Below are 13850 nucleotides of genomic sequence, written 5' to 3' on the forward strand. Positions count from 1 at the left end.
CACCCACTAGAAGGCCCCTTTGCGGTTCAACCATGCTTAACTATGAATCTCCACCCCCACAAATTAAGCCCACTTAGTTTACTACTCCATTTGCAAAACCTCAACGAGTATCATGCCTTATGAACTATTCATTTAGAGCTCTCTTCACTCTTTTAGTTAAGCATTGAGGGGTTTTCGTAGTGCAACATAAGAGGTATCATTTTTAGGATTATCTACACAGAGTATCCATGACCATATGCCATGGGAATTAGTCACAACTCACCATTTCCTCATGATTTTGAATCATCCACTTAGCTTTTATTCCATTGGATGATGCTTATAGGGGTGAAGAAGAGAGATTTAAATTAGTGAGATGAATCACATAACATCAAGCACCACCTTTTGGGCTTGCATTGGATAACTAGGGCTTTTTGGAACGGTCGCTCATCCCGAAACTCCTATGGTTCAAGTTAACTTAACCATGGAGTTCCCCCCACAGTCAAACCTACTTAGCTTGCCACTCTATTTACAAAACCTTATGAACTATTCATGCCATATGAAAAATCAAAAGAAATGCTTAACACATATCCAACTCATTTGCATTACATAAATGACATTAGAAATAAAAGATGAAGCAACAAGATAATTTTCCCCTAAATAAAAATCCTCAAAACAAAACATTACATCTCAAATATAATAACAAAACATTACATCTCAAATATAATAACAACCAAGTTAAAGGGAATCAAAACACAATATCTTACTTAAACTTTAAGTACTTACCCCATTTTTTGTTACTTGAATGAAAGCATGAGAAATCCTAGGCCACATTTTATGGATGTTAAATCAGAGAAACCATCAACTTTGACTACTAGAGCTCACTCCAAAAAAATCGAGAAGAATGGAATCCTAATCAGCGACAACTAACAACATTATCAAATAATTTCACCTCTAAACCACTTCAACTCACCCTTCCGATTTTACAATACATAACTTTTAATAGATTTCAGGCTTCTGTGATCCATATCAATTTAGAGAGATTTTTGGGCGAAAATCACATAGAATACCATTTGTCGACGCGTTTCGAACCAACAAATGTGGTTCATCATCAAGACATAACTTTTAGTTAATAAAAAATTTCATAGTCAATAGTAACCAAGAACTACATGCTTGTAGTCACTACTTGAAAACGCTCCAACGTAGATTCACCACGTACATGCTTATAAACCCCGCTCGGAGAGCCTTGGCACCCTAAACCCTAGTATTTCCAAAAGTGTTGGGTGATATTCCATCGCATCCTTTCGAATAAAAAATTGTTTGTTCCTTTATAGCGTCAATGCCATGAAGTGGATTGGTCAGCGCGTACTACCGACCCCTATACATGACAGGGTTATTTGGTTATTCTCGCTTCAACATTTAGTATAAGATCTTAAAAAATGTGAGGTGTCCGTGCTGGCTGACTTTTACCCTTTGAGGCTGACTTGAACGACAATGTTGTGAATCGGAGTCAGGGTTTAACAAGGAGGGTTAACGACTGTATCCAGGTCTCTCTAGGGATTTTGAAACCACGTAGTGTGCGTGGTGGCCAAGCAAAGGTGTTTTCGAAAGCTTTACCTCAGATCCTTGTGATTTCACGAAGGAAAGGAAATAAGTAGAAGCTCTGTGAAGTTGTTTCTTCCAGGGCCGGAAGATCCGATAAGTAGTGTTGTATTGAATAACAGGAGGTGGGTTGAAATTGGAATGGGTACGCAGGGGGAGTCGCTGGCCACTCAAATGGAGTGCATGGCTGTCGCGAGCGGGGAAGACACGTCGGGGGTTGAATGGGCGAAATACTCAAAGAGGGTTCTCATCAAAAAGATTGTAGGGCGCCCTGATGGCGGCCATGGATTGGTTGGACAGAGGGTGGTTGTGGGAGGATGGGTCAAGACTGGTAGAGAGCAGGGCAAAAACTTTGTATTTCTGGAGGTCAATGATGGCTCTTGCCCAACAAATCTTCAGGTATGTATGTACACGACAAATCTTCTAGGAACCCAGTCTCGCTTCACAGGAGGGATTTGATTTTGTTGTCTGAAACAAATTTTTCCTTTTCTTTTACCATTTTAGAATGTCAGGCTGAAAGGACACTCCAGATTTGGATTGCTGGTTCGCAATAGTGTTTTGTCCATGGAAAACATGCTTGAAGGAGGTAAAAAGAAACTTCCTTTCCCACTTTGCCAATACTAGACCTGCTCCATTACTATCTGAAGATCCATGTTCTGAAATCTGTTCTGATCAGTCATTCATCCTATGACAATTTTAGAATCCCCAAGAGCCGCTAACCTATTCTTACATAGTTAAATTGCAATAGCAGGGCAGCAAGGGCACTAAAGTCTGCCCGGTTGGTATCTCTACCAAGCCTCTTACAAAGTCTGTATGAGCCTTTGCAATCAATTCAGTGATCCAATTCAATTCTTAGCCTGCTGCTATCAAGCACTTACCTAGCTGGCCACGAACCTCGTAACCTACAATAGGAAAAGAGATGACCATTGCCTCACAGTTAATAGGTACTTTTTTGTAGCTTTTTGAGATTTCCTAATCCAATCTTTCAGTGGCACAGGGTCGATATATTTTTCTCTTATAACTTGCTGACATAAACTTGTACCTGTGGAAAGTCTCCAAATGCTCTTGGTCGCTGTTAATTGTCCAAATATCTGAAAATTGAGTCCCCATCCTCCAAACATCTGTGGTTTGGAGATTCTTTTCCAGTTTACTGAAGGAATGACATCCTTTTCGTTCTTCCCACTCTAGAACGTTACGGTTACTTGCTGTTCACATCCATATTTTGGGATTGTGTGGTGGGTGCAGGTATTGGTGGACTGTTCAGTTGCTTCTGACATTCATCTCACAGCAACAGGGACGTGCATTATGGTAGAAGGGGAGCTCAAGCAACCACCTGAAGGGACAAAGCAAAAGGTTGAGTTAAAGGTTGAGAAGATTCTGGAAGTGGGGGCTGTTGAGCCTAAATATCCAATTGCAAAAGCAAAATTGTCTATGGAATATTTGAGGGGTTTTATGCACCTTCGACCTAGAACAAACACGGTACGTTATGCTATAACTTTCTGCAATATATTTGTAAAGATGCTACCACCATGGACTTATGACAAGCCTAGGACTTTTATTGGAAGTCAAAGCAGCGAACTTGTCATAGTTGGTTTCTCTTTATTTTTGCTTTTTTCTCCTGGGATAACATTGCAGCAGATAGAAGCTGTCTATATTAGTTGGTCGTAAATTTATGAGATTCTGGAAGTATTTTGCATTAGAAAGTCTGCTTGTCCCTGAGAAGTTGTTACCTTTTCAGATTGTTTAATATTCGAAAGATCTCTGCTCATTTCTTGATGTCTTATTTATAACTTTCATCCTTGATACTCTATATGTGTAGTCCACTACAAAACCTATACACTCTTGTTGCACTCCCTTATATTGACATCACAATTGGAGCTACATCAATACAGTGGTCCGTTGTAATCTGTTTTCTTACACCTTTTCAACCATCAATCTAAGCAAGCATGCAGCCCAGGTTCTCTAATACACACTTGGGGATATCCTTTTCTTGCTCAGAAATGTTGATGAAGTGATATATGATACTCAGTAATCATTTGTTTTCTACAATAGTAAGGAGAAATGGTATGCAATGCACAGAGTAGCTGATTTTGAATAAGAAGAGTCTGTGCAACTTGCAGTAACTTATTTTGTTTTGAAGATCTTTTTTAGGAAAGATTGCAGTTGGCTTTCTCATAGCTTCCTATCACTCGTAAATGCATGTCTTCACTTATATCTTGTGCTATTTTGATGCATCCTTTCTTTGGAGTATCCTACAACTTACAAGATAATAAGTTATAACCTATAATGGTGTGTGAAATTCTTTAGGCTGGTTCTTGGAGGCCACCTCACTTCTTTAGTCCATTGGCATTTCTATAGTGTATCCCTTTTCCCCACTAAAAGAGAGATCAACAGGGTAGTTAGGGATGACATCTATTAAAGATACATTTGGAGCATTTGGGTACTCTCTCCTCAAACTCTTGACCCAAAGATGGCCCTTTTTAATGAGCATTTCATGCATTTGGAGGACAATCTTATTGTCCATCTTGGTTACATTTGATGTCATTGGGTCCATGGTCTTAATATCCTGCTTGACTAATTGTGGGTTTTTCTCCTACCACCTGTTCAAGAGTTGATTCTCTCTATACAAGAGACTTTGGATGGCCTCTCTAGACTCAGTACCACTAGGTGCATTGCTTGTCTATTCCAGTCTATTTGGGTTCTTGGTGGTGTGAATCCTAGGTGGACTCCTTTGCCTTGGAGTTAGATGGCATAGATTTGTGAGACAATGAACTTTTCCCACATGGTTAGTAGGCAAATCACCTCTATGCGATTTTAGAGCTTGATTTGCCTAGTCCAAAGTATGGTCTCCGCAGGTTGGCTTGAGTAAGCCAAACATCCATTGTGAAATTTTTCTCATCAATCTTGGGGTTCAGTAGGGATAAACATATTTGCTTCTTTATTCGTTTTAGCATTGTACAGCTAGGTCCTCTTAGTGTTGGGCACTCTCTAGAGGACATCATCAGGGTCTATGTTGTTTCCTTCATAGTGAGAGGTGGACATGGGGATGCCACATGTCCCTCCTCCAACTCTTCTTTTATCTAGTTAAGATGTTGATGTTGAGCTTGGGCCCTGAGCCTCTTAGGGCTTTGCACTTTTGCTTTACCTAGCTCATGCTCTTTTCCTCCTGGTGGTGTCTTTTGTATCTTATATGGATAAAGTTTTGGGATCTAGGAGTGTTCTAGACACTTTCACAATTTTGTGGTCTTCTGTCTTAATACTGGTGTGTTGTGATTGAAGAGAGGAATTACCACCCTCTATGAAGAAGGGAAGCCTTGCTTGGTTCCACCGTTTACCTGTTCCTGGTTGCACTGTTACTTGTGCATGGTTCGTAACTTCAACAAGTATCCCACATCAGAAATCTCAGTGAACACTAGCATAGCTGGGATCCCCTTGCAACAAAGATGGTAAATGTGATGTAGCTATTTGTCATGCAATGGTGATAATTATGATTATGTCTGATACTAGCTGAGAAACATTAGGCATGGTGATGAGTGGGGCATGTTAGGGATGGGATAAAAGTGAGTCCATATATATATATATATATATATATATATATATATATATAGAAACTTGGCCATTAATTTGCTTAAGCCCCATCTGGTTCCCAATGTAACCTTGCGGTGATTCCAATGGTCATTAGCACCTAGGGTCTTGGCCTTGGTTCCCCATGACACCTTGCTTTGAATGGGCATGTTAAGAGTAACCTATGAGAGATATATTCTTTCATTGCCATTGGGATTTGGAGATCATGATATCGATAGCAGAGTTATGTTGGTTAGACCTTGATAGGGGTGCAGGGTTATGCTATTTGTTTGATCTTTTATGCTAGAGAGTTAGGGTAATGCTGCTAGCATTGGTTAATTTTTCTAGAGATACGATAATATAGATAATTTAATTTTAATAAATGTCCACAAATAACCAGAAAAGTAGGTCAATGGGATTCAAAAGTATTTGAGTGGCGATAAGGGGTGGAAGTGCAAATGCTACTCCTACAAGTCAAGAGTAAAGAAAGAAGACACATAATAGCAACATTTTATTTTGTAAGCTAAGTTCTATTGATATTGTTTAAAATTACATATCAAGAGAGTTACTGCAAGCCTCTAGTATGCCACTAGGGAAACCAGACTTGTGGCAATGCAAAAGTCTCTTTGCTGTGAGAAGTTTAAAATCAAGATTTATACAAAATATAGAGTTTCTGTTCAAAAATGAAATTGTCTAGCAGACTAATATGCCTAGGTTGGCAAATTGTATGGTAACTATAAAAACTAAAAAACCAAAAAGCTATCTATGAAGAAACAGAAGGATCCACCTCAGTAATGGTCTTCAATAGTTTTATTGGTGTTCCATGGTCCAGATGATGGGGTGAAGTCCATTCTACTGGCCATATCTTTCATCTGGAGCTGCATCTCATCCAGCATGAACATAATTTCGTCCTTGGCATTGTTATGATCCAGGAGTATCTTGCCTAATAGCGTCTTTATTTGCCAGGAGAGGTTTATAGTATGCAGATACTGGTTCTGTCTTCCTCTGGCATGCATTGTGCCTGGACTCTGGAATCCATGTAGCAATCTTTGAGGCAGTTTCAGAATCTGAAAGACATTCTCTCTTTTCAGCAACTTCTCATTTGGTCTCTTGAAGCTTTTTGAATACCCATAGGAATTTGAGCTGGAAACTGCATGGCTGAAGACTGCCCGAAATCTGGCATGCAAACATCCTTTGGATCCATGAATGTCGGCTCCTCTTTTGCTCCTACCTCGCTGCTAGGTCATATCTAAAGAAGGAAATTGGAACAGCAATAGGGAATGGTTCACGTAGAGGAATGGATGACAGGAATCACCTAAAAGGCAAAAGGAAGCCAATCATGGAAAGGCAAGCATAGAACCCATTCAAACAGCTCCTGCAGTGCTGGGGTAAACCTTTTGAGGGGAAGGAGATGTGTGAAAGCCGGACACCAGAACAAATATCTTTCCACAAGAAATTGTGGAAAAAGGAAACAACAGACCTGCCGAGCAAAAGGGAGGGGGGGTGACTTTGAATGCAGATAATCCTCTCTGCCCGAGGACAGTGAATAGGAAGAGGATATGACCATTAGAGCAGTGGCAAGGAGGAAACACAACAAAATCATTATACCGATTGAAACATTATTGCCTTGTCCTCCTTGCATGAAGAGGCAGTCCCTGTAATTGATGATGGGCATAACCAGATTGACTGCAAAGTGTAGAATGTATATTCAAGTGGGGGAGGGATGATGTGGCACGTCCTTGCCTTTCATTGTCCGTTGGGACATATGTCTCACTTCTCCCATTGTCATGTCTTGTGTCACCCCATTCTGAGAGACACATAATAGAAACATTCAAAGTAAAAGTAAATGACCAATTCTTCATTACATTGTGAGAGTGGCCTGCTTCATAATCAAAATAAAAGTAGAAACAAAAGCAGGAGATGAAGAAGGAGAAGATGCAGCCTTGGGATCTACAAAGGGTGAAGATACCATTGTAGCATGGGAAAGCTCCAGATCTGGTATCTACCACTGAGATGGGGCCTATGTGTTGCCAGAGGATATCCTCATTGAGATCAGAGTTGCGCTTGTGGTTTTGATGGATTAATAGGTAGAGTGCTGCTATTGACATACTTGACCTAGAGTGAGTAGAGTGAGCTATGCAATCAGTGCTATAATTGGTTTCTTCGTGGCCATATCAGTGTAAAATTAATTACCCACCTTGCTGAGAGTTTTGGGATCCGTTGTTTTTTTGGTTAAGTAGGTGAGGGATAGGATTCATATGCTATAAATGGTTAACTGGTGCAGGGATGTCTGAGCGAGTTTAAGCTGCCTTATCCTTGCAAAATTGGTGGTTAAGTCATTGACAACCCAGATCCTTTCCTTACATTTAGAATGGGCTTCTGCTATTTTCATCTTTGAGCCAAGCTTTGGTTGTGTTCAGCATTGAAATTGTCTTTGAAGGAGATTTAAGCCACAGCAGGTGCAGTAATGCCAGGGTGCAGTGGTGAGGTTGGGACTTACAATTTCTATAGTTGGGTGGAGTGGATGCCAGGACATGACATCAGGAAATACAGAGTTGTTTGTTATTTCTTGATTGGGCTCTTTTCTGCTGCAAAATTAGTTTGGCTTTTTGGCATGTTGATTTCAATAGGACTGAAAATTGGATGGCTAATGTCTAGAAGCCCTGAATTTTTAGGGCAAGCTTGGTTGGCCTTAAATAATATTCAAATAAGTAGATTCTAATATTATGATTTATTTCATCCTTCATGGTGCATGTTTTCTTTGGTTGTGTAGCAATATCCTGCTTGTATTTTGGATTTATTCTAATGATCATGTCCAGTACTCTTTAGTTCAATTCTTAAGTTTGTAAGACGGTGGGTTATAAAATATGTCTGTGCAGTGTGCACTTCTTTTGTTTGTTTTCCTTTCTACCCTGACCTCCCAAAATTAGGCACTCAGGATTTAAATGGTTTCATGGATTAAATCTATAACAGCGTGTTACTAGAGAAACACTTCACTTTATGCCAGATAGACGTTTTGTTGCTTTGTAACTTGTAACTTATTTGATTTATTGTGCAGAAGGCTCCATAGATTGTTTGGCACACACTTCTGTATTATGCAACAAGTTCTATTTGTCATGTATAAACCCACTGAGCAGCAGCTTATTTCGTACAAGTTTTAGCAATAGCATGGCTTGTTTTACATATAACATTTTGCGTATAGAATTGTACCAGGTCTTTGGTCTGTGTGATTTAGATATAGCACAAAATAAAAGCCCGTTAAAAATTATTTTCGTCTTGCAGAGTTATAATTGCATCGACCAGTAATATGTGATAACATTCTGTTGTCGATATTTCTAAAATTTGATAATTGTGGTGCTGCAATGGCCTCACAAGTTGCAATATGAGTTGCTTTCCTTTTCTTTGATCTAATACCCTTTATAGTCACATGTATTTACTGTTATGGTGGTTATCTTGTGTGTATGTATTGCAGATTTCTGCAGTTGCTCGAATTCGTAACGCCCTTGCATATGCGACACATACATTTTTTCAGAATCATGGGTTTAATTATATCCATACACCTATTATTACAACAAGTGATTGCGAGGGTGCTGGGGAGATGTTTCAAGTTACAACACTATTTAGTGAGGCAGATAGGTTAGAGCGTGAATTGAAGGAAAACCCCCCACCTTCTGAAGCTGATTTAGAAGCTACTAAGTTCCTTGTTAAAGAGAAAGGTGACAGGGTGTCAGATCTGAAGGCCAACCAAGCTGATAAATCAGCAATTGTTGCTGCAGTATCTGAGCTTCGGAAGTCTAAAGATCAGCTCTTAAAAATGGAAGAAAGGTCTAGATTGAAACCTGGCATTCCACAAAAAGATGGGAAGATCGACTTTTCCCAGGACTTCTTTACCCGCCAAGCATTCTTGACTGTCTCTGGTCAGCTCCAGGTTGAGACCTATGCTTGTGCACTTAGTAGTGTGTACACATTTGGTCCAACATTCCGTGCTGAAAATTCTCATACATCAAGGCATCTTGCGGAGTTTTGGATGGTTGAGCCTGAAATTGCCTTTGCAGATTTACAGGTAGGACCTCTTTCGAAATCCTCCAATAATGCATTTATATTTTGTTAGGTATTTTCTAACTTAGCAATCCATTTTCAATGGAACTTGCATTTGCTTTCTACAAGATTGGTGGGAACTGACAAATTCTCAATTTCCTGGTTTGACTATATGATTGGCTGTACTTTAACTTGCAGGATGACATGAATTGTGCAGAAGACTATGTGAAGTTCTTGTGTCAATGGTTGCTTGATAACTGCCTTGATGATATGGAATTCATGTCAAAGATGTTTGATAAGACTGCTATAGATCGACTTCGTTCTGTGGCGAATACTTCATTTGCGCGTATTACGTACACAGAAGCAATTCAACTTCTAGAGAAGGTTAAGAATTTTTTGTAGCTTGGGTGTATGCATAGATGCTTACAATTTTGAGTTTCTGGGATTTCTAAGTTTTCAGACACAAGAAAGGCTTGAGAATTGTGGCATGTGGTTGAAAACAAACAGGTTACAGATAAGAAGTTTGACAATGAGGTGGAGTGGGGCATTGATTTAGCATCGGAGCATGAGAGGTGTGTAAGACAAAAAGATCACTTTGGCATTATGTTAAAATCAAAATGCCAAATATTGTTTTGCTTATACCATTTACATTTTTTAAGTTGTTGCATCCAGGTTTTGGGGAAGGTGAAAAGATGGGAAATTGTGTTGATGTTTTACTGTCTAAATTGATGCAGATATTTAACAGAGGAGATATTTAAAAAGCCAGTAATTGTGTACAACTATCCAAAAGGCATCAAGGCATTTTACATGCGGGTCAATGATGATGGAAAGACTGTTGCTGCCATGGATGTACTTGTGCCTAAGGTATGCTTCTTTCTTGTCATTCATTATAACATGAATTGGTTTTGCTTGTTTGTTTCTGGATATAAACTGTGTATGAGCGGAATTGGTTTCTCCACGGAGCACATTGAAGCTGGTTAATGATAATAAGACTAAGCATATGGTTGCAGCTTTATCCTCATTGTTTGGACAAAATTTAAGCTGGTGTATTCTTCACAGGTTGGGGAATTGATTGGTGGGAGTCAAAGAGAGGAGCGATATGAAGTCATTGTAAATAGGTAAAAGCACCATGCCTTCTTTCATTCTTTGTTAAGTATGCATTTGAAAATACAGTCTTTTTTCTTTGATCTGCTATTTGTCACCAACAATTGGAAACAGAAAATGGTTCTCCAGAAATAGAAACAGCTGGGGTCAGATATTGCCAGAAAGTTGGAATAGATATGTGTAGGAAACAGCAGGAATGGCAGAAACAGGAAAGAAAATTTAAATAAAAAAGAAAATACATAAAAAATATTACTTATCAACAAATGCAATTTCAGTAATAGATGGTAATCTGTAGATTCTTCATATCAAGTTTCAAATATAGCCAGCAATGACATCATGATCCAGATTCAGTAAGGCTGCTCCTCTCTTATGTTGCTGCTCTCATGCATCTGTCAATGAAAAACCAAACTTCTTCCTACAATGTTTTTTAATTTTGTGTTGGCTGTTAACAGTTAGTAGTTTAGGGTTCTCTAGTGACTCGAGAGTTAGTAATGAGTCAGCCTAGCTGAGAGTGAGGTTTAACTATTTTTTTCCTCCATTTCTCTGAAGGTGAAGAGTAAGTATTAATACTGAACAAAATCCCACCATAGGAATATGCCACTGTGGCAAGAGCTTGTAATTATATCCAATAGACAACAACCACAACACAGAGAGATCCCTCTAGGCATGGCATAGATAATGCCAGCGATGATAGTACTGGAGTGAGGGAGTATACCATTACATCAACCCAAGGACTTGAACTCCAAAAACAGCATCTGGTTTGGCCATGCTTTTCGTGCAGGTAATGCTTCATAAACCACCTTTGTTTTACAATTGTTATCCATGCGGGATTTATTCACCACACACCCAACACACACAGGATATAGTAGCAGTGTTATCAGAACCAGTGGAACTGGTTGGCCCAGCTGGTAAATTAGTCCAATTTTTTTTAGTATGGCAGCCTAATATTCAACTCTAGGGCTCTACTAATGCTATGTAATTAAGGGTAATGTTAATGCCATTTTTACTCAATTTTTTAACATTACCGTTAATTCTTTTAGGATGCTTGCAAGTGGTTCCAACCTCGTTGGGTTTCACATTGAGAAAGTAGAATTTTAGATCTTGTTTAAAATTGCAGGATTGCAATGTTTCCATTGGATTCTGTCATGTATGAGGGTATGGAATTAACATTTAATCAAAAACCCCAATCCCTCTATGTAGCTCAATGTTGGTGGCATTGATTGCTGAGCTTCACTGTCATGACCCAAGTAAAAATATACCTTCACTCAAGCAAAATCACGGATTTGGCATGCTAAGCTTTTTCTATCTTATTTTATGCTTAAAGGGTGATACTGATGATGAGGATCCCATAATAGGCAATGATTTTGAGGATATCTAATTATTTGTTGTAGCATGAATTTTTTTGGACTCAGCCATTTAGAGCCCTCTTTGTTGATGTATTTTTCGTTCAGAGATGGATTGCACTTGATGCTATTTTGGTTATATACACCCTTGCTATATATATTAGAAACTTTGCATATTTGTGTATAATGGTTTGAATTCATATGGATACATATGGATATGTCTTTTCAAAATTTGAATATTTTATGCATTTTTTGGTTGAATGGTTTTATGCTCTGGTTTCTTTGTGGTTCTGATCCTGTTCCATATGTATCCATATGAACCTCGATCCCTCTATGTACCTCAATGTGGAATTAACATTTAATCAAAAACCCCAATCCCTCTATGTACCTCAATGTTGGTGGCATTGATTGCTGAGCTTCACTGTCATGACCCAAGTAAAAATATACCTTCACTCAAGCAAAATCACGGATTTGGCATGCTAAGCTTTTTCTATCTTATTTTATGCTTAAAGGGTGACACCGATGATGAGGATCCCATAATAGGCAATGATTTTGAGGATATCTAATTATTTGTTGTAGCATGAATTTTTTTGGACTCAGCCATTTAGAGCCCTCTTTGTTGATGTATTTTTCGTTCAGAGATGGATTGCACTTGATGCTATTTTGGTTATATACACCCTTGCTATATATATTAGAAACTTTGCATATTTGTGTATAATGGTTTAAATTCATATGGATACATATGGATATGTCTTTTCAAAATTTGAATATTTTATGTATTTTTTGGTTGAATGGTTTTATGCTCTGGTTTCTTTGTGGTTCCGATCCTGTTCACATTTTTTGGGGTCGACTGGGTTGATGACTGGTCCAGTTCTAATAACATTGCATAGTAGAGTAATTATTAATGTGGAATGGAATCAGATCATAGGATATTCCACTCTAGTTATAGCTTGTAACTACATTACATAGATAATGACCACAAGGCAGAGACAACCCACAAGGTATGATAGATACTAAGGAAAATAAAATATAGGGGCTGAAAACCACAAGAAACTGTTGTAAACTTCCATAAGTTTCTCAGCAGCTTTTGCCATGGGGTAAAATGGTTCAGTTCTCTGCAAGCAATAGCATGAAAGCCAAGAGTGAAAACAAAAAAAATATATAATTGTCTCTTATACATTGTTGACGCCACCAAAAATTTAAAAAAGGTCCAAAAACCATCACAGAAATTTCTCACCAGTTTCTGACATGGGAAACTTCACAAGTTTCTTGGCATTTACCTGTTTCCCTTTCAAATGCTTGTGGTAAAAAGGTCTGGTTCTCCGCACAGTCTATAACATGAATACCAATATAAAATACAAAAACATATAATTCTCTGTTTTATCCTGGTTAATTATGCCTCAAGGATAAGAAGAGGACCTAGGTTATTCCTGTTTTTGCATCCAGCCACTTACCAGGCTCATGTGATATCATACTGTTTATTACTTATGTTCCGGTTGTCAACAATTGATTCCCTTATGATTCATATTTGTAAATGCAGGATACAAGAGATGGGCTTGCCAAGAGAGCCTTATGATTGGTACTTGGATCTGCGTCGATATGGAACTGTAAAGCATGCTGGATTTGGCCTAGGGTTTGAACGTATGGTACTTTTTGCGACTGGTCTGGAAAATATAAGAGATGCCATCCCCTTCCCTAGATATCCAGGGAGAGCTGATCTGTGAACGTTACAAGTTCAATTGCATTTTTGTTTCAACTTACATAAGATTGACTGACCAAAGATAATTCTAAGGTTGAATAGGAAAAGCTATATTTATAACTTGAAACTGCCAGTGAGCTAAGCAGTATCAGATTTGGGTTTATTCCATATTGTGATAGGGTAAATCTTATATATTTGTAATTCTGTCATTCTTTAACATATTATTTAATTGTTTTTCTTATATGGTTGCAAGTAGAATGATGCTCTCTAGAGGAATTTTACTGAAAATTCTATTGCTTAGGGGAATTAGTAAATACTGTTCTGGATTCATGATTCAGTACAATAACTACTTGATTGTATGAGACGACCTGGACTCTTAAGTTGCTTCAGTGGAGCTTACCTGCAACGTGTTTGGTGTCTTTAAATCAACTGTTCTAGTTGAATATGCTCTTTCAATATAGCATTATATTCATTCGCCCATGAAGCCTAAAACTAAATCTATGAACGTTCTTCTTTTATTATTG

General features: G+C 38.4%; 1 protein-coding gene across 1 annotated transcript; it reads left to right on the top strand.

Annotated features, from left to right (window-relative positions):
• Nucleotides 1-1410: 1410 nt before the first annotated feature.
• Nucleotides 1411-13567, top strand: LOC149228154 (asparagine--tRNA ligase, cytoplasmic 1-like). Its single transcript, XM_089378060.1, has 8 exons — nt 1411-1977; nt 2824-3057; nt 8615-9205; nt 9379-9564; nt 9688-9752; nt 9915-10044; nt 10240-10298; nt 13168-13567. The coding sequence occupies exons 1-8, from the start codon at nt 1720-1722 to the stop codon at nt 13349-13351; spliced, it is 1707 nt and encodes a 568-aa protein (XP_089234186.1). The 5' UTR covers nt 1411-1719; the 3' UTR covers nt 13352-13567.
• Nucleotides 13568-13850: the final 283 nt, after the last annotated feature.

This window comes from Pinus tabuliformis, chromosome J (assembly GCF_031772625.1).
Source record: "Pinus tabuliformis cultivar Carrire ecotype Pingquan chromosome J, CPIR1, whole genome shotgun sequence".
Taxonomy (NCBI): Eukaryota; Viridiplantae; Streptophyta; class Pinopsida; order Pinales; family Pinaceae; genus Pinus; species Pinus tabuliformis.